General features: G+C 45.4%; 1 protein-coding gene across 1 annotated transcript in view; it reads left to right on the top strand.

Annotated features, from left to right (window-relative positions):
* The window catches only part of SLC13A4 (solute carrier family 13 member 4), a 42,415-nt gene extending 16,663 nt beyond the window's left edge, over positions 1-25,752 (top strand). The window contains exons 3-16 of the mRNA XM_058530833.1: positions 1,102-1,238; positions 3,185-3,357; positions 3,809-3,863; positions 6,752-6,791; positions 7,611-7,688; positions 9,442-9,626; positions 13,783-13,902; positions 15,006-15,107; positions 16,509-16,610; positions 17,409-17,506; positions 17,730-17,854; positions 20,827-20,988; positions 22,234-22,371; positions 24,531-25,752. Coding sequence (XP_058386816.1) covers positions 1,102-1,238; positions 3,185-3,357; positions 3,809-3,863; positions 6,752-6,791; positions 7,611-7,688; positions 9,442-9,626; positions 13,783-13,902; positions 15,006-15,107; positions 16,509-16,610; positions 17,409-17,506; positions 17,730-17,854; positions 20,827-20,988; positions 22,234-22,371; positions 24,531-24,668 — 1,653 coding nt within the window. The 3' untranslated portion in view covers positions 24,669-25,752. The remainder of the gene's footprint in view (positions 1-1,101; positions 1,239-3,184; positions 3,358-3,808; positions 3,864-6,751; positions 6,792-7,610; positions 7,689-9,441; positions 9,627-13,782; positions 13,903-15,005; positions 15,108-16,508; positions 16,611-17,408; positions 17,507-17,729; positions 17,855-20,826; positions 20,989-22,233; positions 22,372-24,530) is intronic.
* The last annotated feature ends 1,785 nt before the right edge of the window (positions 25,753-27,537 follow it).

The following is a 27,537-nucleotide window of genomic DNA, read 5'->3' as shown; positions in this document are numbered from 1 at the left end:
GGGAGGGAATCAATGAAGAGTTGGTGCATGGGTCCAAACATATGAAACATATTTTTAACAGGCCTACATCTGAATTTCCTCATCATTAAAAACCAGGAAGAAACTGATAACTGGTACTGTGGTTGTGTAAGAGAAAATCCCTATTCTTAGGAAATACACACTGAAGTATTTAGGGGTAAGGGGCCAAAATGTATGTAACTTAGCCTCAAATGGCTCAGAAAAAAAACATATGTAGACAAAGAGAGTATATGGATACTCCTTGTACCATTATCATTTTGGAACTCTTTGAAACTTTGGAATTATTTGGAGTTATGTAAACTTAAAATTTTTTTTAAGGTTTAAGGCAAGTTAAGAACTTATCCTAAGAAAGAACTTTATCCTAAGGAAATAATCACATTTATATAAGGTTAACAATTTAAGCAGAAAATTATTCTTTGCTCCATTTGTAGCAGGAAAAAAAAAGAATCAACCTAAATATTCAACATAAGGAAAATGGCCAAAAAATTCTATGGTACATTATGCTACCACTAACATGGATTTTTCCAGCAAATTTAAGCCTCATTAGAAAATGATCAGTGTTCGATGTAAAATTTTAAAAAGCAGGATATAAAACTGTACATAGTGTATAAATCCAATTATGTATCTACATAGACATAAAAAAATTAAAGAAACTATACCAAAGTATTAAGTAAGATTAAGGGTAATTTCATCTTTAAATTTTTCTTTATTTTGAATTTTTCCATAATGAGCATGTATTAATTTTCTAATGAAAAATGAACATAATTTTCTAAAAAGCTGAAAAAGAGAAAAATGAGATCTGGGGACAAACTCAAGGTTATTTTAATAACTTTTTAAGATTAAGGTAAAATTATAAGTATGTTTATTCTTTGAAATCATATTCATATCATAAATGATATCATATCTTAAAACAAAATTTAAGATATGTATATATATAACAGTTGGCTATTTTAATAACCCTCATCTCCCTGCTTCTTGTTTGCCAGCCTCAGTTGAGAGTGAGCTGTGTTGGGCACAGCCCGAGCTCCTGGCAGGGCTGGGCCCTGGGTGGGGCAGGGGGTGACCTGCGCTGGCCTCCCGCAGGTGGCAGCAGAGTACTTCAAGAACACCACGCTGCTGCTGGTGGGCGTCATCTGCGTGGCGGCTGCCGTGGAGAAGTGGAACCTGCACAAGCGCATTGCTCTGCGCATGGTCATCATGGCCGGAGCCAAGCCAGGCATGTAAGTTGCACTTGGAGTGCCTGGCCGTATTGCATCCACCCAGCTCCCAGGGGGCCACCTGGTCAGTGGTCCTGGGCCACAGGGGGATGTTCACTTCAGGCTGTTTTTCTACCAGTGGGGATGGGATGACACCAGGGCCACAGGCTCCAGCCTCTCCCTCCAGTGAGAGGCCCTGTGATAGATTAGACTGTCACGATCTAAATAACTTACCCGAGCAACCTAGGCTTCAGGGCAGCAGGTTACAAAATATAAGGGCCTCGTTAGGTAAAACAAGATGGACCAACATAAATTGTTTCCCAACGTTTTTCCGGTGTATCAGGGAACAGGCTGGACAAGGAAGTGGTGTCTTCTCCTTTGTCATTTAAGGAGATGTGGGGGTTTCCTCCCAATCACCCTGAGTTTTTGTTGTCATTGAACCAGACCACAGACCTGTTAGACATGTTGCATTTGACCCAGAGTCTGCAATGTACTGCATGGCCTCCGCTGCTTCCTCTTTTCTCTCTGCTGTCAAGAAGGCCAGCGGAGGGATTCCCAGCCTTGGGGAATGTGTGGGAAAGTCAGGATGAAAGTCAGTTGTGTGTTAACCTCACCTCTGCCCCGTTGGATAGACCTACCCTTATCTTCCCTTTGGAATATCATTCTCACCTCCTTCTAGTTTACAGCTTTCTTGCAACATTTTATGTAAGCAGCCCTGACTCCTTCAAGAGTCCAATAGAGTATAAATAAAAAATATAGGATTAGTTTTCAACATTAGTCATTTAGATGAATACAGGTTATCCTTAAAATACATGTCCCATCTCCCACTTAACTACAGCTTATCGTAATTCACCCCTTCACTCAGTAATAATCTTGTACCCCACACTCAACCTCCTAGGCACACAATCACATTTCCTCACATTGTATTGGGATTCTGTGGCTCTTTAAAACCTCGGGGTACTAGCTTCAAGAATTTTTACCCCATTGCATTTCCACTCGTCTCTGTTTACCTCACCCCCAGTGAGCTTCCACCCCTATGGTGCTCTCTTGGCCATGCGTTTCTGGGGCAAGCAAACTCACATCATGGTCAGCCTAAACAAAAACACCATCAGGACTCTGGCTTACCCAGACATAATCCACACGATAAATGTGCTGTCCCCAAACTGTGCAAAGTCCACGATTCCACCTAAAGTAATAAACACGGCTAGTCTTTATGTTGGCTTACCTCATGGAAATGAGAACCAAGTCTGTACAAACACACGTTCCATGTTTTCAAAGCCAAAGAGAAATCACTTGAGAGTTATGTTTAATAGTGTTCTCCTCTAGGCGCTGACTCTTTAAGATACCAGCTGAAAAAGGCACACAGCGCTATGGGACACTTCTGTGACTGTGAGGGCTATACTTTCAGCATGTTGACTTTCAGCATGTTTCAGCTGGGACAAGTAGTGGGCAGAACTGTGAGCTTCATACGTTCATCTTTGGTCACTAATAACGACAGTAGGTTGGCTGCAAAACAAGGAATGTAATGGTATTCATGGAATTGCTGGCCACACAGGCAAAAAAAAAAAAAAATCCCTTATACACGAAAATCACACCTCATCACCAAGCTAATGTCCACAGGAGAGACAAGCAATCAGTAAGTCCACACCCTGTGTGCCTACTACCAAAGCTGTCCTTTGCTTAAGTAAGGGCTGGTTTCTGGCTACGGCCAGTAGCCCAGGAAGCGTGATTCATTCGTTCAACAAATATTTATTTAATGTTTACTCTGTGCCAAGCCCTGGGAGTACAAAGCCAAATGGTGCCCTGTATGACATAAAAACCTGATTTTCTGGATAAATGCGAGCCACGGTTCTCTAGGCCAGCACCACCGGGTCTGTGGGAGGCCCCGAAGGAGCTCTGTGAGGTCGACAGTCTGGGCCCTGGGAGATGGCCACACTGCCCATGCTCTGCCGGCCCTGCCCGCCTTCCAGGCTGCTGCTCTGCTTCATGTGCTGCACCACGCTGCTCTCCATGTGGCTCTCCAACACGTCCACCACCGCCATGGTGATGCCCATCGTGGAGGCCGTGCTGCAGGAGCTGGTCAGTGCCGAGGAGGAGCAGCTCGTGGCCGGCAACTCCAGCGCCGAAGAGGCCGAGCCCATCAGTACAGTTTGCTGGAGTTCATCTCCCCTTTGCTCCTCCACCCTCCTCTTGATACTGCCCAGCTCGGTGCCCCCGCCACAACCCCCTCACCTATGTCCCTCCTGCATCTTCTGCTGCTTCCCCTTCCCTCCCCTCTATCCCGTACCAGCCCTGCTAACCTGAATCTTCCCTGTGGCCCCCCATTCCCACTCTTCCCACTTACAGCAGCCACCACTGCTCCTTTCTCCCAAACGCATAAGGGTTATGACAAAACCCTGGGCCTGTCTATACCTGAGAGCCCACCATGCCTTCAGAGGGCAGGGAAGGGGGGTCAGCGTGCACCACGCCTCCAGCAGGAGCCTTTATGATGCCCTTGTTTCCCCATTCGTCCCTGAGCCCCTGAACTATGCTCTGACCCACAGGGTCAGCTCCAGCCTCCGCATCTCACTTCCTGCTTCCCTTTGCTACTGTAGGTCTTGATGTAAACAACAGCCAACCTTCTCTGGAACTCATCTTTGTCAATGAAGAGTGAGTATGACTGCCCTTCTCCCGGACAGAGCCTCTCCAGGTCCATTCCAGGGGTCAGGAAAGCTGGGGCCTGAGCCCCTAAACAGCTCTTTCAGATGTATGGGCCAAGCTCACATCTTGCCACACCACCACATTCCCTGCCCCGATTTCCTCTCCAGTAACACCCGAGAGCCCCTTGCCAAGATCTTGAGGGCAACTCCCTTAACCACAGGGTGTTGCAGTGATGAGAGAAAAGAAAAAATGACTACACTGAATCTGAGGGGTATGTGAATTTTCCATACATCTCCCAAGTAGAATTTCATCTAAATTGATGTCCCTCTTAGGAGAATAATACGTTTAATCTATTAATGGAAAAACACTCGCATAATAAATGTCACTGGAGATTTCTTAGAGAATCACAAAGGATTTTATAGATATTAGATATGGTCTTACTAGATTTAGTCTCATTAGATATGGCAAAGAAAAATTAGGTGACAGGTAGGGGATTAGAGGACAGCTGGTGAGAGAGCCATGTGATGGTAGAAAGAAGCTAAAAAAGGAGAAATACAATCTCAAACATTCATGTGAAACAGATCCATTAACAGCTGATTTCTTTTGGAGATTCTATATCAAAATGTGGTCTTCAAGGAATACTATGATTAATATTACACTTTAAAAGCTGGATTTGTAATAGAGCTCAGTTTTGTAATTTGGTCTTTTCATAAGAAATGGAGAACTCACATTGAGTGAAACCAGCATATGTAACGGGATGGACACAGAAGGGTGCCATCAGGAAATGGCTTCATTTTCCTCTCACCACAGTCTTCAGGTGTACCATATTGGATTTCCCTCCATGGCCCTTGATGATATCGCAGGCAAATCCCATAGTTCTTCTGATTCCTTTCAGATTTTAGAACAATCTCATTTTCAGATATTCAGCAGTCTAGTCCAGACTCACATCAAAACTTAATCTCTCATCCAGAGGTCCTTCCTCCTCCTCTTATGCTCACACCCACCCACTTCAGCCCAGGTCTTCAGAGTAAGAAGTAAAAGTCAGTGGGACAGAGTCAACTCTTCTTTCACTCTTCCTCCACCTCCCTCTTCTCCTCTGCCCCTCACAACTCACCCAGGTCTGCAGAGTAAGAAGTAAAAGTCAGTGGGACAGAGTCAACTCCTCTTTCACTCTTCCTCCACCTCCCTCTTCTCCTCTGCCCCTCACAACTCACCCGGCTGCTTCTGACTTCTCCAGGGTTAGGGCAGAGGCTGTAGGGCACAGGAAAGATAAAGGGGCAAAAAGGGACTGGGCCGGAGGAATTGTAGAGTGGGGTTGGTGCCCTCTCTGAGATTCAGACCCTGGCTCTTTCACTTGTTGGGCACCTACCTTCAAGGTCTTTGGAGTGTCCCCTTGAGGCCACCTGTGCATAGCCGCAGGCCTGATGGCGGTAGTCAGGTGCTCCTGGATGACCACTCGGCCTCCCCTTAGTTCTGGGCTCTGGTGGCTCACTCCCCACAGCCCCTTTGCTCCGGTCACCTCTGCATCTTCGGCAGGGCCTTTTCAAGATGGCTCTAGCCCAGCTACCCTCCAGTGCGCCCACCCTTGACAAGACCAGGCACCGTTGCCCTGCTGAACACTGAAAGCACAGGCTGCTCCCATCGCAGGACTCTTTCCTTCTCACTCTGGCCTTGCAGGCAGTGCCCGTTGGCCTCTTGCCTTTGTTCTTTTCCAGACACAAATATGTATCCCCAAATTCCAAAGCAAAACCTCAGTTGTCCCTAGAACTCTCTCAGCTGAGTGCTGGAGGGAGCCGGGGCTGTTGGTGGTGTGGGGATGCAGTCTTTTCGAGGGCGGCCTGCTCCTCCCATGCTGGCTGAGGGGCTCCTTGCCTGCCCTCATCACCCGTCACCCGACTTGGGAAGGAGGGAGGGGAAACGTCACAACACTCTACTCCTCCCAGACTAACGACTCTCTCCAAAGAATGCTCCCCTGTGAACCCCCATCAACCCTGTATCCTCCCCTGATGTAGCTGGAGACGGGTGATGGCTACAGGACCCCACGCCCTGCACGTGTGTCCAGCCCCTCTCCTTTGTCTTCACGGTGGGTGAGCTCGTAGCACCCACCCCCCTCAGAACTAAGACAAACCAGAAGCATTAGTATTCAGTGCAAGTCAGTAATGTGACAGTTAAACCCTCAGCTTCCTCTCTACTCAAGGCAAAGGCTAGGACCAGCAGGTGTGGAAGGACTCAGCACTCACAGTCAACTGCCACCCCTGAGGTGCAGTTTCTGAGCAGAAATTCTCCATCTTCTTGTCTCACTTGCCCTTCACCACGTGCAGTCAGGGCCCTCTCTGCTCTTGTTGCCTCAGATAAGCCTTTCACAAGTTTTTCTTCCTAGATAGTGACCATGATGGAGTCAGCCAGTGAGGACGTGGTCAGGGGCTCAGGCTGTCTAGGCAGAGGGAGACGGGCTCCTATCCGGAGCCACCACTTAGCACCCCAGTGCCCTCAGGAAGTTGGTAACCTCTCTGCCTGGTTTCCTACTCTGTAAACGCACGTAGTGACCTGCACCATCGGTCCGTTATGAGGATTAACAGTGTCGTGAGGATTTAAGCCCATTATTTGAGTGCTCGGCACCCACTAAGCAGTCCATGTTAGCCATTATTAGGAGTGTCAGTATCACTTCAAAGGAAACGCACTGCCCTGGCCTCAGGAAGGAGCAGGCCCCTGTCCCCAAGAATCCTGACAGCATCTCCAGAAGGCGAGGAAGACTAGGGTGAGATTCCTCTTCTTTGTAGCCTAGAAAAACAGAGTCTAGAGAGGTCAATATACCAAACGGCCATGTGTGGGGAGAATTCCCATCTCACGAAGTCTGGACCACTGTTGTTTCTCTCATGTCCTTTGCTTTGTTCTAGCACATCAACTGCAGACTTCACTTCTCTGATGCAGAACAAGGTATGGCCTTGGGTTCTTCCTGCACTTTGAGGTTACTTGAAAGTCTCTCAAGATAACTCAGGGACAGAGATGCCTGGCAGCTTGTCCTAGAGCCCAGTGGCCTCCACTGATGTGAGAACAGAGAGGTGCTCACATAAGCCTGGACATAAGGAGGGCTGGACAGGCTCCTGGCGTGGGCCTGGGGAGTTCTGAACCCCAGTGGGTCTAGCCACATAAAGTACAGGACAACCTTTTTTCATGGAAACCCAGTACTCAGCCATCCAGATTTTCAAGAGCCACAGATTTTCCCTTAGGATTCCTTGCAGTGGGGATTCCATTTACAAAAATTGTATTATAAAAAGGGAAAGGAAAGCAAAGTTTGCTTTATAGGGGAAAGCAAAGTTTACCTGCACACTGCTACTCGGCCTCACTCCCTCCCCCTGAATCTGGTTGTACATCTCTTCTTACATCAGTCCAAACTGTGGACTTTGTTATGGTGAGATTTTTTTTTTTTTTCATTTTCTTTTTGTTAAAGAAAAATGAAGGATTCTTCATTAGCTAATGAAGTTCCAGAAAGTCAAGCTCTCCTATAAGGACAGAGCCATGTTCTGCCAAGTTTCAAAAGCCACTTCAAATGGGGTGCTTGACACCAGGCTGGATGGGAACCTGTGAAAGGGAGGCAGGCATAGTCGGGGTGGCTCATAACTGCATGCTTTCCCTGGCTTCTGGTCTGATTCCCACAGGGCTGAGGTGTGAGGCGCCCCTGGGACGATGGGGTGGTACTTGTCGAGTTCTTCCACATCCTCTTCCTGATTAGTGTGATGGTCTTTGTCCTGACAGAACCTGAATGGTGTGCCCACAATCACCAATCCTGTCAAGACTGCAAACCACCAGGGCAAGAAGTGGCACCCACCCCAGGTAACGCAACTGCACCTCCTGACCCTGTTTCCTACATGAAATGCCTTGAGCTTTCCAAGGGCCATTGGTCTTGAAGTTGTGAGGGCGTCAGGCTAGTGAGCTGTCACCAGGCACTCTATCCACATATACGTCTGGCCTGCGTGTGCCATGGAGATAAAACATCTAACTCACTGTTGACTTTGGCAAGTCATTCTACTGTCTGAGCCCCAATTACAAGTATAAAAGCTGAGGATTGGTCTAGATCAGAGCTGTTCAAACTATTCCATAAAGGTCCTTCAGGGACATTGCAAATGTTTTATTTGAGTACCCTGAGATTGTAAGGCAACTGCTTTTCTATGTGAATAAGGATTTCCCTGGTACCATTCCACTGAAACAAAAGGCAGAAGTAAAATGGATGTTGAAGCTGTAAGGTATAAAATTACAAACATCACTTGTAACTCTCAATTTCAAATTTCTGTGTTCATCAACATAATCTCAATTATTTCACATTCATCATCATCATAAATAACTGCCACCATTTATTAAACATTTATTATGTACCAAGCACTGTGCTAAGCATTTTCTCTCTAGTCTTGGCTCAATGAGGTAACAATTTTGAACTCTATGTCTACAGATGAGGCAGAGAGATGACATCACATGCCCAAGGCCTCAGAGCTAGTGAGAGGAGCCCCTCGATTCAAATCCAAGTCTCCCTGACCATATGTCTCTACTTTCAGTTATAAAATAAACATATGCCAATTAAATGCTACATTTATGTTTTATATATTGGAGGTCCAGGTAAAATTTCATTAGAAGAAAGGACTGTAGAAAACCGCTGGACCAGAGAATCTATGAAGTTTCTTCCAGCTCTGATAATTAATGAATCTTTCAGGAAGGTTTGGAAGGGTCCAGACGTACCTGGGCCCTCCTAGGAAGATAGAGCAGTGGTTAAGGACTTTGAGAAATGTGGCAACGGGGCCTCTTCCCCGTGGTTTTCCTATGACCTAGCCTGCTGACATTTGGGCCAGGCTGCTCCTAGTCTCACGAAGACTCAGTGAGAGCAGGCCAGGTCTGGAGGGGCAGATGGCACTCACTTCTTTAGTCCACTCTTAAGACCAGAGGTCAGTAAACTCTGACCCTGAAAGGACATCACCTGGGCCAAGCAGAGCCTGCAAGGACCGTGGCAAGGCTTATGTGCAAGGGGGAGGAAAGGCCAATGGGCAAGAAGGAAAAATAAGTCAGGAAAGAAGGGAGGAGAGAAACACACTTCGACCCTCTGCCCAATTAAAGCTAGATTCCTTCTGTAATCCAAGGCTTATTTTTTAGTCATCTCCCAATCAGCACTGTCATTTTAACTCCAGATAGAACAACCATCTTCTATGTGTTATTCAAACACAAAGTGGAGAGCAACCAGTTTTACTGGAATTTAAGTAAAAAACAGTACAAGCTGTTAATATTAACAACAACAAAAATAATTATAGCTTACCATTCATCAAATGCCAGGAAGTGTTCCAAGTGCTTTAGATATATTACTTCATTTACTCTTCACAACAATCTGGCAGAGAAAATAGGATTTTCCCTATTTTACAGAAAAAGAAACTGCAGCTTGGTGGGGCCACCAAGTTGGTAAGTGGTAGAACTGGGGTTGGGACTTGTCTTTCTGACACCCAAACTCAGAACCTTTCCACTGCACCACGGTGCCCCTGTTTTTCATGGTTTGACTGCCGGACAGCCCGAGCTGGGTTGGAGAGACTCACTGATTTTCCTTTGGTAGGAAAAGCCACTAGTCCTGACCCCGGGGCCCAGGAACCAGGAACTCAACAGAAAGTACAAGTCCCAGCATGACCAAATGATCTGCAAGTGCCTCTCTCTGAGCATATCTTATGCTGCCACCATTGGGGGCCTGACCACCATCATTGGCACCTCCACCAGCCTTATTTTCTTGGAACACTTCAACAAGTAAGTAATTCACTTGGTCAACAAATATTTGCTAACCACCCACTATGTGTCAGGAATGGGACTAAGTGCTAAGGATACAGCAGAAAATGATACTAGAACAGTTTCTTTTCCAGGAGGGAAAAGAGACAATCAAGTCATTACAGTTAAATGGAACTGGAGAAGGGCAGGATTCTGCCAGGAGAGCCCTGCTGGGGGAGCTCACCCAGCCCAGAGGGAGGAAACGCCTTCCTGAAAAGGTGATGATGAAAGTACAGACCTGAAGCATGAATTAGAGTAAAGTAGATGAAGGGAGATTTTCCAGACAAAGACAACAGTGAGTAGGAGGGCTCAGAGGAAAGGGAGCAGAGCACATAAAAGAAAATGATGAGAGGGCAAAAGGAGGCAGGGAGGCGGACACACAGATCACAAGGGGCCTCGCAAGTCCCACTAAGGAACTTAGACTTCACCCAAAAGGCTGTGAGAAGCCTTTGAAGAATTTTAGGGAGGGAGTGAGGTGATTAGATTTATAGTTTGTTTGTTTTTTTTTTAATAATTTTATTTATTTATTTATTTTTCCCCCCAAAGCCCCAGCAGATTGTTGTATGTCATAGCTGCACATCCTTCTAGTTGCTGTATGTGAGACGCGGCCTCAGCGTGGCCGGAGAAGCGGTGCATCGGTGCACGCCCGGGATCCGAACCCGGGCCGCCAGCAGCGGAGCGCATGCACTTAACCGCTAAGCCACAGGGCCAGCCCCAGATTTATAGTTTTAAAAACTCAGCCCCAGATTTATAGTTTTAAAAACTCAGTCTCAGATTTATAGTTTTAAAAACTCAGTGTGGGTCGGCCCCGTGGCTTAGCGGTTAAGTGCGCACGCTCTGCTGCTGGCGGCCCGGGTTTGGATCCCGGGCGCGCACCGATGCACCGCTTCTCCGGCCACGCTGAGGCCGCGTCCCACATACAGCAACTAGAAGGATGTGCAGCTATGACATACAACAATCTGCTGGGGCTTTGGGGGGAAAAATAAATAAATAAATAAAATCTTTAAAAACTCAGTCTGGACTTAAAGAATGGAGAATGGTGGGGCCTGCCCGGTGGCATAGCGGTTAAGCGGGCATGCTCCGCTGCAGCGGCCCAGGGTTCGGATCCTGGGCGTGCACTGACACACCGCTTATCAAGCCATGCTGTGGTGGTAACCCATATAAAGTAGAGGAAGATGGGCATGGATGTTAGCCCAGGGCCGATCTTCCTTGGCAAAAAGAGGAGGATTGGCATCAGATGTTAGCTCAGGGCTGATCTTCTTCACACACAAAAAAAATGGAGAATGGCTTGGAGAGGAGAAAGCAGGCAGCAGGAAGACAATTTAGGACCCTGCTGCAGATGCCCGGCAGAGAGCTGACGGTGGGCTGGACAACAGTGGCAGTGGAGAGGAGAAATTGTCAGATTTGAGAGAAATTCAGAGGTAGAGTTGACTGGCTTAGATTAGAAAGAGCCTGAGAGAGGGAAAGGCCAAGTCTGAGTGTCAGGCTCCTGGTTTGGCTGCTGAGGGAACAGAGTTGCCCTTGACCTAAATGAGGGGAAAGATAAGGAAAGGTTGATGTAGGGGTTGAGATGTCCAGTGGAGATATAGCTCTGAATCTCAAGAGAAATTTTTAGGCTGAAGGCATATATTTGAAGTCAGTGGCCTGCAGGGCTGTCTTCATGGACATGCAACCTGTGCAGTCACATAGGGCCACCATGCTCAGAAGGGCCCCAAACTTGGTTTAATGCTCTGCTGTCACCATCTGGAAATTCTCAATAATTTTTGAGTAAGGGGCCCCACACTTGCATTTTGCACTCAGCCCCACAAATTAGATGGTGTCAGTCCTAGCAGCATGCACGTGGAAACTGAAGCCACAAGAGTGAAAATTACTCAGGAAGAACATGTAGAGTGAGTGGAGCAGGGGGCTTAATTATTAAGCTGGAACATTTAAAGTAGACTACCAAAGAGAGAATAACAGGGTATCAGACAAGAAAGAAGAAAATCTCGTGTCATTCTACCCAAGGGAAGAAAGTGGTTCAAGGAGGAAGGAGTGGTTCACATTGTTTAAAGTTGCTGAATGATTAAGCAAAATATGGGCAAAAATGTATCCATTGGATTTGGTGACATAGAGGTTACTGGTGACCTAGGCAAAAGCAATTTGATCAAGTGGTGGGAAAAGAAGCCAAATTTCAGTGAGTTGAGTAGTAAGACGGAGGTGAGGAAATGGAGAGTTGGCTGTGGAGGGGAGGAAAGATACAGGATGAGAATAAAGGGAGATAATAAAGGGTCAAGACAGGGGTTTTAAGATGGAAGACATTTAAATGCTGATAGGGACAATCCAGATGAGAGGAAAATTAAAGATTTGGGAAAGAGGAGATGATTGATAGAGTGACGTCACTGAGAAAACAAAAAGGGATGGGATCCAGAGCAAAGAGTAAAGATTAATCACGGACAAGAGAAGAAACACACCTTTCATTTTAGCAGGAAAGGGAAAGAAAGAAGGATGGAAAGGGGAGGAAGCGGGGGAGGAGGCAGGGGGAAAGACCAATGAAAGTTTAAGACTTAATTCTCCAGGATCTGAGCTTCATGGACTCCTCACATCATGTTACTCTGTCCAGGCTCTGAGTTTCTGCTCTTTAATTTCTGGTTCATTTTGTGATTGAGCCAATTCATATTCATAGTCTACTTCTTGGGTCGTGAAATGGTACATTTAGTCATAATTGTGGCTTACCTGTACAATAAGGATTCTAGGAAAGGAAGGTAGGCTCCCTGGATCCCCACTGGTCTGAAAGTGCCACCATGCTGTTTTTCTTGACATGGCGAACATACCACCCCCAGAGATCATTTTGGCTGTGTTTAAAAAACCTACAAATTAGTTGTTACACTCAGTATATATACTCTCACTTTTAAAAGTGCTCTAAAAAATAAATAAATAAAAAATAAAAATAAAAGTGCTCTAAATGGCATTAGGCCCTCACATTTATCCACAAAAGTCTATTTAATCTATTCTAAATGTCCATTCCTTTTCCTGGATCCAGGAGCAGGGCCTGGGCTTTTATGTACAGAGAAGAGATGATGCCACAGACTTTATGCCTTCTAGCCCAGGGCAGCCCATAGTGAGTCACTGAATGATTTATGCCCTCCAGCGTCCATCTAGCTTGAAAAGCCCTTCTTCCCAGTCCCCACTATCAGTGACCGAATCTGGCCTTTAGGGAGGGCACAAGCTGTCATAACTTCCCCAAGAGGCACATGGATGTTAGTAAAGGTAAGTCCATGACCAGCCCACAGTAGATGTCCCTGCGATGACAGAGAAGATGAAACACTCTTGCATCCTGTCCTTCCATTGCATTCTCTCTGTGGGGGATCCTGCTTTTGGCCCTTCTTTTTCCACGCAGTGCCTTGCGTGAAGAGGGGCACAGTCTCCTCCCACCTTAGAGGAGTTCTGTGCCCAGTCCCACAAGAAAGGCCCAAGGGAAAAGAAACACAGGCCTTGTCTAGGCTATAGTCATGGCTCACAGGGGTCCATGCTGGCTCCCCAGGAAACACCTGGGCTGGGGGCTACAGCTCTGCCCAATGGTGAACGAGGAGTCCTCCAGGCAACTTCCCTGGCACCCTAAGACAGCAGCGGACGTCGATAAAAGATTTGGAGAATCCAAGTCATGGTTCTCCTATGGGCACAGTCAACACCTGGAACCTTCAGGAGGCTCTAGAGTCCAAAGTTCTCCAGAATTGGTGCCTTGTGTCCCCCTATTAAAACTCACATTCTTTCAGTGACTTTTAAACAAAGTACACCAGACTGCTCTCTCCATTCTCTGTTGTCTTGAAAACCAGATGAGTAAACTTAATCAGCATCTTTACGTGAATTAAGAGCAAAGAGATCCTGAGTGACTCTCCTGAGAGCAAAGTATATACACTTCAATGATATCTATTTTGGTTGCTTAGATGCCTTTTTTTTTACTTTATAATTCTTGGCTGGGCTCTGTACAGTTGCAACTGTCAGATAAGTGAGTTCTAGATAATGTTTCACCATATTGTTATCACTATCTCCACTGTTAGCTCCTCTGTATCTCTTCTTAAGGAGCATTTAGCTTATTACCCCCAAAATACCGCATGGAAATTTACCCTTCTAATCGCTGACCTGGTTCTTTCCCCTCCAGCCAGTACCCAGCTGCAGAGGTGGTCAACTTCGGCACCTGGTTCCTCTTCAGCTTCCCCATCTCCCTCATCATGCTGGTAGTCAGCTGGTTCTGGATGCACTGGCTGTTTCTGGGCTGCAAGTGAGTCCCAGGGCCCTGCCAGCAAGGCAGTGAGGCTTTCCTGTCCATCCAAGGCCATGGCACAAACCCTGGAGGGTGCCGCTCAAGGGGGAGCTGCCAAGTAACCACAGAGGATGCTCAGAGGAGGACGCAGTGGACTCTAAACATACACGGACTTCACTATAAGCTCTACAATGAAATGTTCTTAATTCCAACTAACTGGTTAGAGGAACTGTCTGATTTATAAAAAGTCTGAGTTGGGGAGTGTTTAATGTAGTTTGATTTCTCTTAAAGCATACAGAATAATTTGAACTAACTTCTAAAGTAATATGACTCCAGGTAGAAGTTGCCTTGGGCTAAACTTTATAGACATGAGTGATTTATACTTATTAGTCGTATGGAAAATGCTTATACTCCTAAAAATAATAAGTTTAACATTTTTCTTGCAATATTATTTCTAATATTAACCTGCTTAGCAAACCTTTTCTTCACAATCAGTAACTACTCCAAATTAGATCAGCTTCAAACACATAAAAGGAAGATATGTATGATGTTTTCCTATTAGTCCACGGAACCCAAGGCTCCCACTGGTCAGGGAATGTTCTCTGAGCTGACATTTTTTTTAATAACTCAGAGACTGTTGTCAATTCAATGATAGCTGTATACTTCTATACCTCCAGTGTTGCTAATAGTAAACCAACAACCCACTTTCACCCCAGATAAGCCTTGTCTCTAGACAAACACACACACATACATGTGTGTGAAACACACAAACATATAAACATCTACACATGTATGCCACATCACATTGACTCTCATTTATGTAAAAGACAAGCATGGAGAAACAACCCCACATAAATACACTTGCACAAGTCCATAAGATGTAACTTCACATTGATATACCACAGGGATATACCAAAAGGCTAGGGGAGAAGACTGATGAGAGGCTGTGAAACTTGGCAAATAAAAGTTATACGATAGGTGCGGTTGGAGGGGCAGAGCGTGTGAGTGAAGAGGAGAAAAGTGCCCACAGCAAGCTAGTGGTCTAGTATTTGCCTGACACCTGATCTCCTCCGGGCCTCAGAAGCATGTTTCCTTTACTCTTTTGCTCATTCTCCCCTCAGTTTTAAAGAGACCTGCTCTCTGAGCAAGAAGAAGAAGACCAAAAGGGAAGAGTTGTCAGAGAAGAGGATCCAAGAGGAATATGAAAAGCTGGGAGCCATTAGGTAAAAATCAGCCATTCACCTCTCTCCTTCCCCGGGAAAGTGTGGCAGGGAAAGTGAGCACAGAAGCAGCCTTGTTCTCCACAGTTCTTTGAGCTGGGGGAATTTCCCACAACTATGAATCCAGGCATTTAGAGAGGTTATTTAATGCCAAAGTCCAGCTGGCTGATTCCAGATGGCTGCCCGTTCCCTTTGCTATATTCCGCGTCCAAGGTATAGCCATGGCCTGGGGGTAGAGTGTCGTAGTTGGGGCTGCTGGAGAAAGAACAACGCAGGACAGCACGGCCACCATCTTGGGACAGGCTGAATGCTCTCTGAAGTCAGCACTCCTCACATTGCTCAGAATGGGCCACCCCAAGATCCTGTGGCCACTGTTGGGAGCTGGGGACTTTGTACTGTATTTAGAGCATCAGGCAGCATCATATACAGACTTGAAGGCAGAGGGTCCACGAAATCACTCACCAACCTTCAGCCATGTCCATCAGCTTTCCCACAGCAACCCAGCATTCTATATTAGGGCTGTTTCTCCTTTTATGGTAATGGGCATGTACAACTTTGGGTAAAAGGTATAAGCTGTAATTTTTAAAACTTTAATTTATAAAAGGAATACATGTTCATTGTAGAACATTGAGAAAACACAGGAAAATATAAAGAAAAAATTGAAATTGACTTGCATTCCTAGCATCCGAGTGTTAACTGTTAACAACTGTTAACATGATGTACTTTTCCTTCCAAGCTTTTTTGTGCAAAATTCTATGTATTTTTGGTAAAATTCAGTCCATAGTGAACACAGTTTTCTCTCTCGCCTTTTTTCACTTAGCATTAGACTGTCATTATGTTCCCAGGTCATTAATTTTGCTGTGGACACATGATTATTAGATGCATCTCATGTTAACATATATTTATAGCAACATGTATTTAACGTCATGAAATATCATTGGATACGTAGGTTGTTTCCACTTTTTAATGTTTAATTTTTTAATAGGTAATGTTTCAATGTGCATTTCTGCTTATTTTCTTAGATGAAAGGAATGACTGAATTTAAGGCTCCTGATATATATCGTCAAATTGCCTCAGAAAGGTTGTAGCAATTCCTACCCCCACTGGCAGTGTTTGAGGGGTTCATTTCACTGCATTCTGTATTTTATTTTATAAATGTATGGTGCTGTGTTATTGTTCCCTTCCCACCTAGATTTCTCTAGCAAGCATGGTTAATGTCATATTTTCTGGCATCATCTCAGCCCTCTTCCCACTTCACAGTCAGCCATTCAGAGTGGTGAAGCGGTAACTGGTTTTATGTGTCCGGTGTTGGAGCTCTGAACACAGGAGCATCCTGAAGCAAAGTGAAAAAATTAACAGCAATTTCCCCGTTCCTGGAGCGAGTCTTTCTGCTTTATGCTGTAGCTACCCTGAAATGGTGACTGGATTTTTCTTCATCCTGATGACCGTGCTGTGGTTTACCCGGGAGCCTGGCTTTGTTCCCGGCTGGGATTCTTTCTTTGAAAAGTAAGTGATATCGTCTCCTCCTGAAGAACAACCCCCTCATCGAAACTCTTCAGGCAGTTCCCACTGGTGTCCCCTCCAGACTCTCAGGGGCAGTCATGAACCCAGGAAGCACTTCATTCCCTCGGAAGTCTCCTCTTTTTAGGGAAGCTGCAGTGTGGAGTCAGGAGGAAAAATAGTCTTTGGAATCTGAGTCTGGGTTGCCATCCGGTGCTGCCACTTACCAGCCATGTGAGCTTGGTCTGGTTCCTTAAAGCTCTTGGAACCTCAGTTGTCTCATAGGTTGTTATGAGAGTTAAAGGAGAAAATGTCTATAAAGTAAAATGCCAGCTGTAAAGAGGCTGGCCGTGGAGTGGCTGAGGCCAGTGGAGGGAGACGCAAACACAGGCTCCTGTACCTCCCCTGCACATTCCCTCGAGGCCCGGGCCACAGGCCACAGCTCCTCAGCACCAGGTTCTCATTTGAGAAAAGACACACATGGAAGTATGACTCTGGCAGGAAAGAGGACTCATCCTTTTCTGCTCTCTTTTATCTAAATAACTTCTGATCACTCCTTCTAATGGGCTCATAAATTCACAGTAAGACATCTACCCTAGCCAGGCCCTGCCTCCAACATTAACCATCGCCAATTAAATCCACAGTTGGATAGCATGGCAGCAACTGGCAAGAAGTAAGGTTGACGTCCTCTCTAGAAGAGGTGCTAAAAAGAGGCACTGTGTTCAGACAGAGTGACTTGAGACTTCATGTTACCCATGAGGCTTCCTGACCCTTCTCCTCCAGCCCTGATTGTCTCTTTGCTAGGAAAGGCTACCGCACCGACGCCACGGTCTCTGTCTTCCTTGGCTTCCTCCTCTTCCTGATTCCAGCAAAGAAGCCTTGCTTTGGGAAAAAGAATGACGGTGAGAGGAGCTCAAGGGAAGAAGTTGGGTCTGGCTCTAGTCCAATACTCAAGTCAGAATTTTCAGAAGGAGCCTAACCAAGGCCCTTCTGATTCTCCCCACCACCACCCCAAAATAGCAGAGCAGCCTCCTAAATCATCCAGATCATCAGTTGGGCCCCTATCTCCACAAATCCCCCCCATTGGGGTTTATCTATCTACCTCTCTATCTACCTGTGATCCAGGGGAGAAGCGGGAGCCCTCACTGGGGACAGAGCCCATCATCACGTGGAAGGACTTCCAGAAGACCATGCCCTGGGAGATTGTCATTCTGGTGGGAGGAGGCTATGCTCTGGCTTCTGGCAGCAAGGTAACTCTTGAATTCTGTTCTTATTGGGTCAAATATTTTTCCAGCAGCTTTACCTGAGTCATTACGGTTCTGGGAGAGAAGATTCAAAGGATGTGAGGGAGAGGTGAATGTTCACCCAAGTCACTGGGAAGGGAAGCAATATAGCCAGGGATGAATATCCTGTCCCACCCTGAGCTAGCACTACTGGGAACAGAGAGTTAAAGATCAGCTGTGCCACAGGGTCATGGCACACGGGCATTCATACCTCATTTACGGGCCCACACTGCCATAAGGAAAGGTTTATTGGATTTTGTAGCCATCTCTTTCTGAGGATGACAGTGGTGATAAGTGACAGGAGACAGGGTCTGTAAGGGCCCAGAGAAACCCCAAGTGACACAGTAAATTGTCCCTCAGTCAGTCCATATGTATATACTGAGCCCCTTTGGATAATCTATGCTAAGGCTGATATAAATGCTTCTTGATTTCCTGATTGGGAGGATTTGAAATGAGATCTTTTAAAGGGGGCTGGTGGAAAATAGTTGAATTTCCTAAAGTGTTAGCCCTTTCTGAAATAGAAAATGACCCTACCAATGAATCAGGTTAAGGTTCCCACTGTTTCTCCCTCCACCTTCTCTATATACATTCCCCCATTCTAAACTTGGCTCACCTTTGATTGCCCCCTCAGTGAGGGCCTAAATGCCATCAGCATCGCTAACAATAAGGTCACAGAATCCTACACTTGAAAGGAACCTTGGAGGACACTGAGTCCCATCTCCTACTCAGTGTAAGATTTCCCTCCATGACACCCCTGGCTTGAACACCACCAGTGACAGGGACTCCTTGCACAGGGAACAAAAAATAGTTGTTCTTTACTTTCAGCTCAGGTCTTCTGAATGTCTTCCACTGTTTGCTCTTGCTCTGTCCTTTGGAACCCTGTCTGAGGTAATAATTATTAATAAAGAAAGTCATTAGATCCCCTTAGATCATCTTTTTTTCCAACTAAAACTCCCTAGTTCCTTTAACCATTCCTCATAGAAGTAGTGACCTCTTAGCATGCTGGTCTCTCGCCCCAGGACTCACCACACTTTGCCCTTGGCCTTATTCAAACATGGTCCAGAAATGGTCAGTCTACTGCAGAGCAGAGTAGTTATATTACCCAAGCCCCATCTCTCATCTATGATCCAAGTACCATCCGAGATTTTTATGGAAGCTTTTACAAGGCTTCATTGGCACTCATGTCAACATTTATATTGAAATTGCACTCAACTAAAACCCTGCATTCTTTTAATCGTTAGCCACTATGAAACCTCAAGTCCTAAAACTAGTCCTGTTTTTGTGCTGTCAATATTTCTAATTCTAAGTTCAGGATATCCTATTTATCTTTATTGAATTTCAGTTCTTAGTTTTGGCTCCTGAGTCTAGCCTGGAAAGACTTTTTTTTTTTAACCAAAACTGTGCATGTATTATAGATAGTATAGTTGATATTTCTGTAACACCTACTGACTCTACTAATTTTAATAATATAATTCGGGTATGATATACGTGATTCCTACCGAGTATGAAATAATTCAGAGTCTTGACATTAGTGAGGAAAATCCAATGTAAAAATGTTTCCATATCAAGGTTTTAAAAAATTAAGACTTCCTTTGTTGTATTTTTTTCTAACTTTGCAGTCTAATTTATGAATTTATTTCAAATTATAGTATAAAACAGTTCTATTGGAAAAAAATTGCCATTAAATTACTTCACTTTACTTATGAGTACTGTTTGGATAACATGATAAATAAAATTCCATTTCTTTATAAAAGGTACTGTTTCTGCTCAGCTAACTGCTCTTCCTCCCCAGTCTTTGCCAATAAGCCAGGTTTAATGTGTAACAAGAGGTAGCAATTACCGAGTTCCTGTAGGCCTCGAGGCTCTGTACCAACCATTAGTTGATGTAGTGCCCACATAACTGGATTTGCAGCTCTCAAGTGGAGAGAACAAAGAAAGAAGAGCGCTCCAAGGTGAAAATGGCTACAGCAGAGAAAATTCTGAAGGCTTTTGGTCATCAGTTGTCTATGAGGTGGCCGGGTGCTCTGGTGATAAAATGAGCTTTTGATGAATTTGGAAAAGAGGAGAAAAGGTAGCCTGCTGACGGTGTAGTGAGGCTGTTTTTAATAGTGAAACATGAGTAGGACTTACAGCTCAAGGAATCATAAAATGTCTCACCTTGCTTTCTGCCCTACTCCCATTTCTTTATTGCATTTGCACTCTCTAGGGTAAATAGTTAATGTCAGAGCATGTCAACCATAGAAGGGAGACAAGAGAGGGCAGGCGAATGCATATGGCAGCGTGGGGTTTTTCAATACAAAAACTCAATGGTGCCCTCCATTTTTGGGGGCGGGGGGAGAGTCCTCACATTGACAGGTGAACAGCTTCCAGCCAAATGAATTATTCTATCCTAACATTATTCTAATGTTGCTCATGGAAAAGATTCAAGAGTGGCAATATGCCTTCATATCTTGTGCAGCAAAAAGCACTAGCAGATCGCAGATCCTGATGTCATCCACGATGGGATTTGAACCTAAAACAGGTTGGGGCTGTTTTAGTCACCATAAGTGACTATGCTTACGGGTAATGAGATTGAAGTTGAGGGGCTGATGGCCCCACAGATCTCCAATGCCTGCCAACCCATCATGGCAAAGTCCTAAGAAGGATCATGGCAGTTAGGATGGGTGGCTCTCCATGCCCCATGACGAATGACCAGGAGACCATAAGACTTAATGTTGTACAATCATAAAAAAGAATTTTCTGGGCTACAAAAATGTTCTAACCATAAAAATCAGGAATGCTGCTGGCTCCAGTCTGCCTGAAAATAGGGAGGCAAATCAGATGCCTCCTGGTGGTCCCTTCCAGCCCCCCAACATCCCTGACCTTCTGGAGTCTAAGAATTCCATGGGGAATGTGTTTTTCCCCCTTTCTTCTAACTGTATCACCTTGTCTTCCTGCAGAGCTCAGGCCTTTCCACATGGATTGGGCACCAGATGTTGTCCCTGAGCAGCCTCCCACCGTGGGCTGTCACCCTGCTGGCATGCATTCTGGTGTCCATTGTCACGGAGTTTGTGAGCAACCCTGCCACCATCACCATCTTCTTGCCCATCCTGTGCAGCCTGGTGAGTAGAACAGGGCTCCCACATATCTAGATGGGCTGCCCCAAGGGCCTGAGGTGGCAGGGAGCAGTTCCATGGCTGTACTCTCTCCTCTGGTCATTGCCACAGCCTTCACTGATCGGTGTTCAAGCCATAGTTTGAAAAATCAAGTTTTTTAAATAGCAATTGAGAAGTAAATATATAAATTAATAAATCACAGCAAGGGTTCTAGAAACCTTTTCCAAAGGATTAGGATTAGTTTAGGGGCAGCCCTGAGTCAAAACAAAAGAATGAACAAAATAACGTTAAAACCCTAGGATTTCAATTCCCCACAATCATCATCAACCTTTCTCTTCTGAGATAAGATGCAACAGTAGGGCCAGAGAGCCACAGAAAATGGAGGCAAAAATGCTCCCAGAAATACACACAGCTGCAAAGACCAAGACCACAGCTCTAACTATCATCACCACCTCCACCCAATTTCTCTGTCCAGGAGGTTTTGAGAATTGTGAGCAAGGCCAGCCTCATTCCGCGGTCTCAGAACCATTTGTTATTAATGGAATAGGGAAGGGGAGCAACTGCCAGATCTTAGTCTGGCTAAGCAGCCCCAAAGGTAATGCACTAGCCACAATGAAGCATCTGTCCCATTCTGTGAGGTGGGACCTATGAAATGACCAACCCCAACAAAGTAACATCCTCCTGCTCCTTCTAGCCCCAAACTGGCCCCTAGCCTCGCTCTTTGCCCATTGCTCAGATGTCTCCCTCCAACTTCTCCCTTCCATCATCTCATTTGTGTGAGCATGGGAGTGCACTTAGTTAAAACTTGGCAATATTGAAGGCAACACTATGGTCTCAAATGCCATATAAAGCAAGCATCTTACCTAGAAAAAAAAAAAACCTTAGTTCTGCACCCCAAGGGTGAAGTATCCCTACTTCAATCAAAGCAGCTTACTCATGAGATTTGAGTTTGAAGAAAGAATTTCTCAGCTAAAGAATAAAATTAGACCAGCACCAAGAAATGAAACATCCCTTCTAGGAAGTAACTCAAAGCCCGTGTTTCCGTGGCAAGTGAGTGAGCAGCATGAGCCCATTTGGGTTGGCCAGCACTGCATGCCCTTGAGGGCAGTGATTTAACCACTCCTAGCACATGGTGTCCGGCCAAGGTTAGCCAACACCAAGCCAGCACTTAAAACATGTTTGTGATGTTAACCACAGAAAATGCCAAGTCTAATGTCAATGCTAATGTTTCTGAATTCTCTCTTCTCCTAGTCTGAAACACTGCACATTAATCCACTCTACACCCTGATCCCCGTCACCATGTGCATCTCCTTTGCAGTGATGCTGCCTGTGGGCAATCCCCCCAATGCCATCGTCTTCAGCTACGGGCACTGCCAGATCAAAGATATGGTGAGTCATGGGTGCCCTCTTCCTGCCAGGCCCAGCTGCCATGAGGACAGGGATGACTGGCTGCACAGCTTTCTCCTAAAGTTTATTATTTTGTAGCAGTGTCCTTGGTCTGTCAAAACACTCAATCTAGCGTGGTAGAAAGAAGGGTACTGGTAAAAACGTTTTCGGTTGGTCCATAAGCACCAAGAATAGCAACAATGTGCTCTCCCCAACCCTTATCTGGGAGAAAGTGGTACATGGACAGAAGGAGCTGGAACAGACACAGGATGAGCTTGCACAAGTCTTTGCCTCAGTTTCTTCATTGGACCAGTGGGCATATTCATTCAAAGAGTTGCTGGTTTATTCATAGAAGTTGAAGTATGAGAAAGTGTATGAACCTAGGGTGAAAGATATTCTGTGAGAACAGGATCCTTATGTTCAGCTCTCCCAAGCAAGAAGCCCCTGAAGCAACAATGGCAAATTTCTCATTTCTTACTTTTCAGCTGGGCTCACAAAAGATGGCTGTGAGGAGATATTTTGCGGCTGATTTTAGTGTTGGGCATACCCACCTTCCACTCCTCAACCTATACTCACAGCTATGCTTCTTAATATCCAGGGCTGACCGAAGTGGGGGAAGGATGAAAAAAAACCAACACAAATTGCTGGGGCAGGACTGTCTGAAATAGGGCCCATTCACCCTTGCTGAGGGTTTAAAAAGTTTTTTTTTCACTAGGGTTCAAACTCCTTCTCAGCAGCTCTGTAAGTATCAAATGGAGGAAAGGAACAAAGAGCTTCAGTGGGGGTCTCAGATATTCAGATCCTTCCCAACTGCTCATCTAAGTCATCTGTAACGCCTAGGGAAGGGCGGTCACAGCCACCCCTCTCCCCCTCCTATCCTACTGCACAACCCTCAGCCTGCTCATACTGAGCTCTGCCCCAGCTCTCCTGCCCCCCATCCCATTTCCTCTGCTCTGTGCCCCCACCATTCACCCCCAGCCTTCTACCCTGGAATCAAGTGATCGGAGCCAGTAATTTCCGAAGGCACCAGATGGCAAGAAGCAAGATAGTCCTGGGTTCTATTCCCAGCCTGGGCACTGACTCGAGACTTCAATGTCTTCATCTGCTAAATGAGGAGGTTCAAACTAGATGCTCTACGTGGTCCTTTTCAGCAGAAGCAACCTTAATTTAACTCCTTTAGAACCTGCTCCCCTCACCTGCTGGGAAACATGGGCAGTTCTCTACACTCAAAGGTCCAGGGGGCCAGGATGACTAATAAGTCCAGGGCTCAGGCCAGAAAGAGAGGTGACACGTCTAGTCATTTGCTTGGAACAATTTCCTAGCATTCATTTTTCCCTTGTAACTTGCCCAACTGAATGCCAGCTAGTGGACTTGTGGCTACACGCTGTATGCCTGGTTACTCCCTGGGAGGATGCCAGCTATCCTTACCGTACATTTTTCCATCTGGCCCTGGCTCTGCCATCGTCATCCCTCACATCCCCCTTCAGCCTGGGCGTGTCAATACCACGGCAGAAATGGAAGGGGTCAGAGTCGAAGGTGACATTCCTCCAGAAGAAAGAAGCAAAGCTAGCATGCCTGTGTCACCTTCCTGTGGAAGGGCTGAGCAGAGGCCGCTGACCTGTTTCCCTAGGTTAACCCAAGGTACACTTCGTCCGTGAGCTGTTCTTTGAGGGGGAAAAAAAAGTAACGGTGGCAAAGGCTTCATAGAATACAGCCAATCCTACAAGTCCCCCAGATGTGTCAGCACCTTAAAGGCTCTAAGTTCCTGCTTTAAAGAGACCTGGTTAATTTTAACACATTTCCCTATCATGTAGCTGCACGATCCTTTTCCTTGTAACTCTCACATTCCAAGATCTGGTGTTCCAAGTACACACCTTCTAGGCCTCCACTAGATAGTGAGAATGCTATAAGTGGAGCTGATTCTAATGGCCCTCTCCCAGCCCCAAGCCCTCCCTGCCTTTCCCATCCTTCCATAGCCCTGTGCTACCCTACGAGGCAACACTAGAGCACTCCAGGCAGTGACCAGAACAAATCAGGGCCAAGCAGGTGGGCTGTGATCATGTCAGGGGCAAGGCTTTGGTGTAGGGCATGGATGGGGAGCACTTGGGGATCTGTGCTGCTGCCTGCTCAGTGACTAGGGTGTGCTGGTTTGTGTCATGCAGGTGAAAGCTGGCCTAGGGGTCAATGTCATTGGCCTGGTGATTGTGATGGTGGCCATCAATACATGGGGAATTAGCCTCTTCCACCTGGACACTTTTCCAGCCTGGGCTCAGGTTAGTAACATCACTGATCAGGCCTAACACAAGTGGGCAAACCACCCAACCAAAGGAGCTGCCAGCACCCAGAGAATCTGACCAACGGGCCAAGAAAACCACCATGGGCACATAACCCCCACCAGAAGATTCCACCATCTACCATCTCAAGTGAAGTAAAAGAAGCCTCCGACAACCAAATATACATGCGTGGATGTTAGTGTCTTCTCTGCCCTCCTTCCTTAGCACCACAGCTCAAGAAAATCTAAACTCTTTCTCACTTCCTTGTATCTAGTCTCTCCAATCAATTCTTTCTGAAGATAGGACGTCTCAGCTGCCCCTCAGAGGCTAAGCCTCACAACCTGACTGGGCTCACTAGGTTTTATGTTATTCTTAACTTCTTAATCCCTTTTTAGGAGTTGAAAGAGAAATCCAAACCATCCTACCTATGCACAGATAATGAAACCAGTCACAGCTCCCCTTTCGGGGGAAAGTCTCCCCCAGAACTTGAGACCTAATGTCAGCTACTCTCTCTCAAGAGTTTCTATCCTAAGTTCTCTCCACAAACAGGTAATTCTTAGTAAGTCCTCTTTGTGGCAGTCAGTACTCTTTTATCACTACTCTGATTCCCTTTTAAGCATCTCTCCTCAATGGCTTCTCTTTACCTTGGCACCAAATTCCTGTAAAGAAATAGTGTTCACCTTTAGAAAGAGGCTGGTGCTGTTCTCTTTGTCAAAGGAAAAGGAAGTAGAGAGAGAGGACACACTAAGATTATTATCTCTCTCTTCACTCATCACTAACCATCAATACCACTGCGTTGGTTAAGTGCTAGGAGGGAGAAAAAACTTTCAGACCTGTCTTATTAAGGATACCAAGACTATAATTAAACCACAGCACTATTAATGCTATTTGGCTGGCTTTCTTCTGGATGTAATGAGTAGTTCATTCCTGAGAAGGCAAGTACACAAGAGTCCAACACATCAGTCACTTCCTACAAGTCGACGAGACCCTTGAGGGAGGGGGAGATGTCTTATGTCTCTTCAAGTCCCCAGCAACTTATGTAATATAGTAAACTGTAACTGCTCAATAAATGTTTCCCTTGAGAAAAATCACTTTGGAATCAAGGGCTCCTTCTTCCTCCTGAAGACCGTGTCACTTTCTCCATGACAGACATCCTTGCTCTGACTGGATATAGCTCCCAATGCCCCCGGCTTTCAAGCATTACATATTTCCAATTTCTACCATCAGTTACTTGCTAAATACATCTTATGGGAAATAGAGCACCCCATAGTTATTATACTGTTTTCATTATTTTAAGTTACTATTGACAGCATGTACAGTTTTCCTACAGGAATAACTTATCAATAAAATCACTCCCTTAGTTGATAAGTATCTTAGGAGTTGTAAAGTTTCTTTTGTGCGAGTCAACACTTGCACACTCTGACCTCAGCGTGTGATTGACCAGGTTTAACCAGGACTATTACTGCTTCTGCCCTGTGAATTAGCTTAGGCCAAATTATTTGGCGACTATAAAAGTGAAGACCTACTGATCCCAAATGAAATACCAATATTAGGTACATGACAGCTGGTTTCATCAAGCCAGCATCTCTACAGTTATTTTGCTTTAAAATGTTCAGAAGAGTCAGTAGGGTGTTACTCCTATTGTCGGGTTAGCCAAATCATCAAATGTCTGACCCACTACAGAAGTTAGACATGAATGCTCTAAGTCAGACAATAAGTCGAAGGTGCAGATAATCAATAAGATTCTAGGAGTATAAATAAGTAAAAATAGAAAGAAAAGTTGACTTCGAATTAAGCTGACTCAGAATTACTGGCCATTGCTCAGCTATTTGAGAACCTGACTCACTCCTAAAGGGAAAGCAGCACAACTCCCCCGCTATGATCACTGCCAGGCACTCCAAGTGGCTAATGCACTCAACTAGCCAATTCAGAAAGAGCATCTATTTCAGTCTGGTCTACTGACCACTCTAAAGAACAGCACTGTTCTTTCCCCACACCAGAGATTCAGGCCATTCATTGCTCATTGCAATGACAGGAAATGTCAGATATGACTAACAACTCCTTGTCACCTAAAATCACTCCACTGTTGGAGCTCTCCTTAGTAGTCTTGTGTCTCTTGGAAATAGATTATGATTTAGTTTTTATCTTTTAATATCACAATACTATATGGATGGAAAAGCTGAAAATGATCATCTTATACCAGCTTATTTGACAGATGATGAAACTGAGAAACAAAGATAGTAAGTGTAGGTTGCATCTTATTCCCAAGTCAATTATATATCAATTTTGCTTAGTCAAAGCTGCCTTTGAAAGTCCTTTAAGTCACTCATGAAGTACATGGTATACAATCTTTTACATTAGCATTTACATGGCACAAAGACTCACATGCCATCTTTTAATAAACAAAAAATAGCTAGTTTTCTCTCCCATGTCAGAATAGATCCCTGTTTCTTCAGCTGAACACCAAATAAAGTAGTTTGCGTCACCCTTAGGGACCATGTTTGAGAAAGTTTAAACACTAGACTCATTCTCAGTATAGCAAGATTGCTGGAACCATGAGAACACAAAGGGAATGGAGACCACCCGCGTGCACAGGTGACTCATTCTGGGGCTGCCCTCACTGAATCCATGCTGAGCACAACTGCCCGCACTATTTACATGGCCCCTTTTTCTTGTCCCAATCCTGTACAACTGTTCATGTAAGAATGATGCAACCACACTGCACCTTTCATAAGATGTTACCACACAGGCAATGATTCAAGCAGGCTTAAGACTCAGGTTTTACTAGAAGGATGTGCAACTATGACATACAACTATCTACTGGGGCTTTGGGGAGAAAAAGGGAAAAAAAAAAGGAGGAGGATTGGCAATAGAGTTAGCTCAGGGCCGGTCTTCC

The sequence above is a fragment of the Diceros bicornis genome, chromosome 3, assembly GCF_020826845.1.
Source record: "Diceros bicornis minor isolate mBicDic1 chromosome 3, mDicBic1.mat.cur, whole genome shotgun sequence".
Lineage (NCBI taxonomy): Eukaryota > Metazoa > Chordata > Mammalia > Perissodactyla > Rhinocerotidae > Diceros > Diceros bicornis.
Note: the sequence above shows the minus strand (reverse complement) of the source record. Positions and strands in the feature narration are given on the sequence as shown.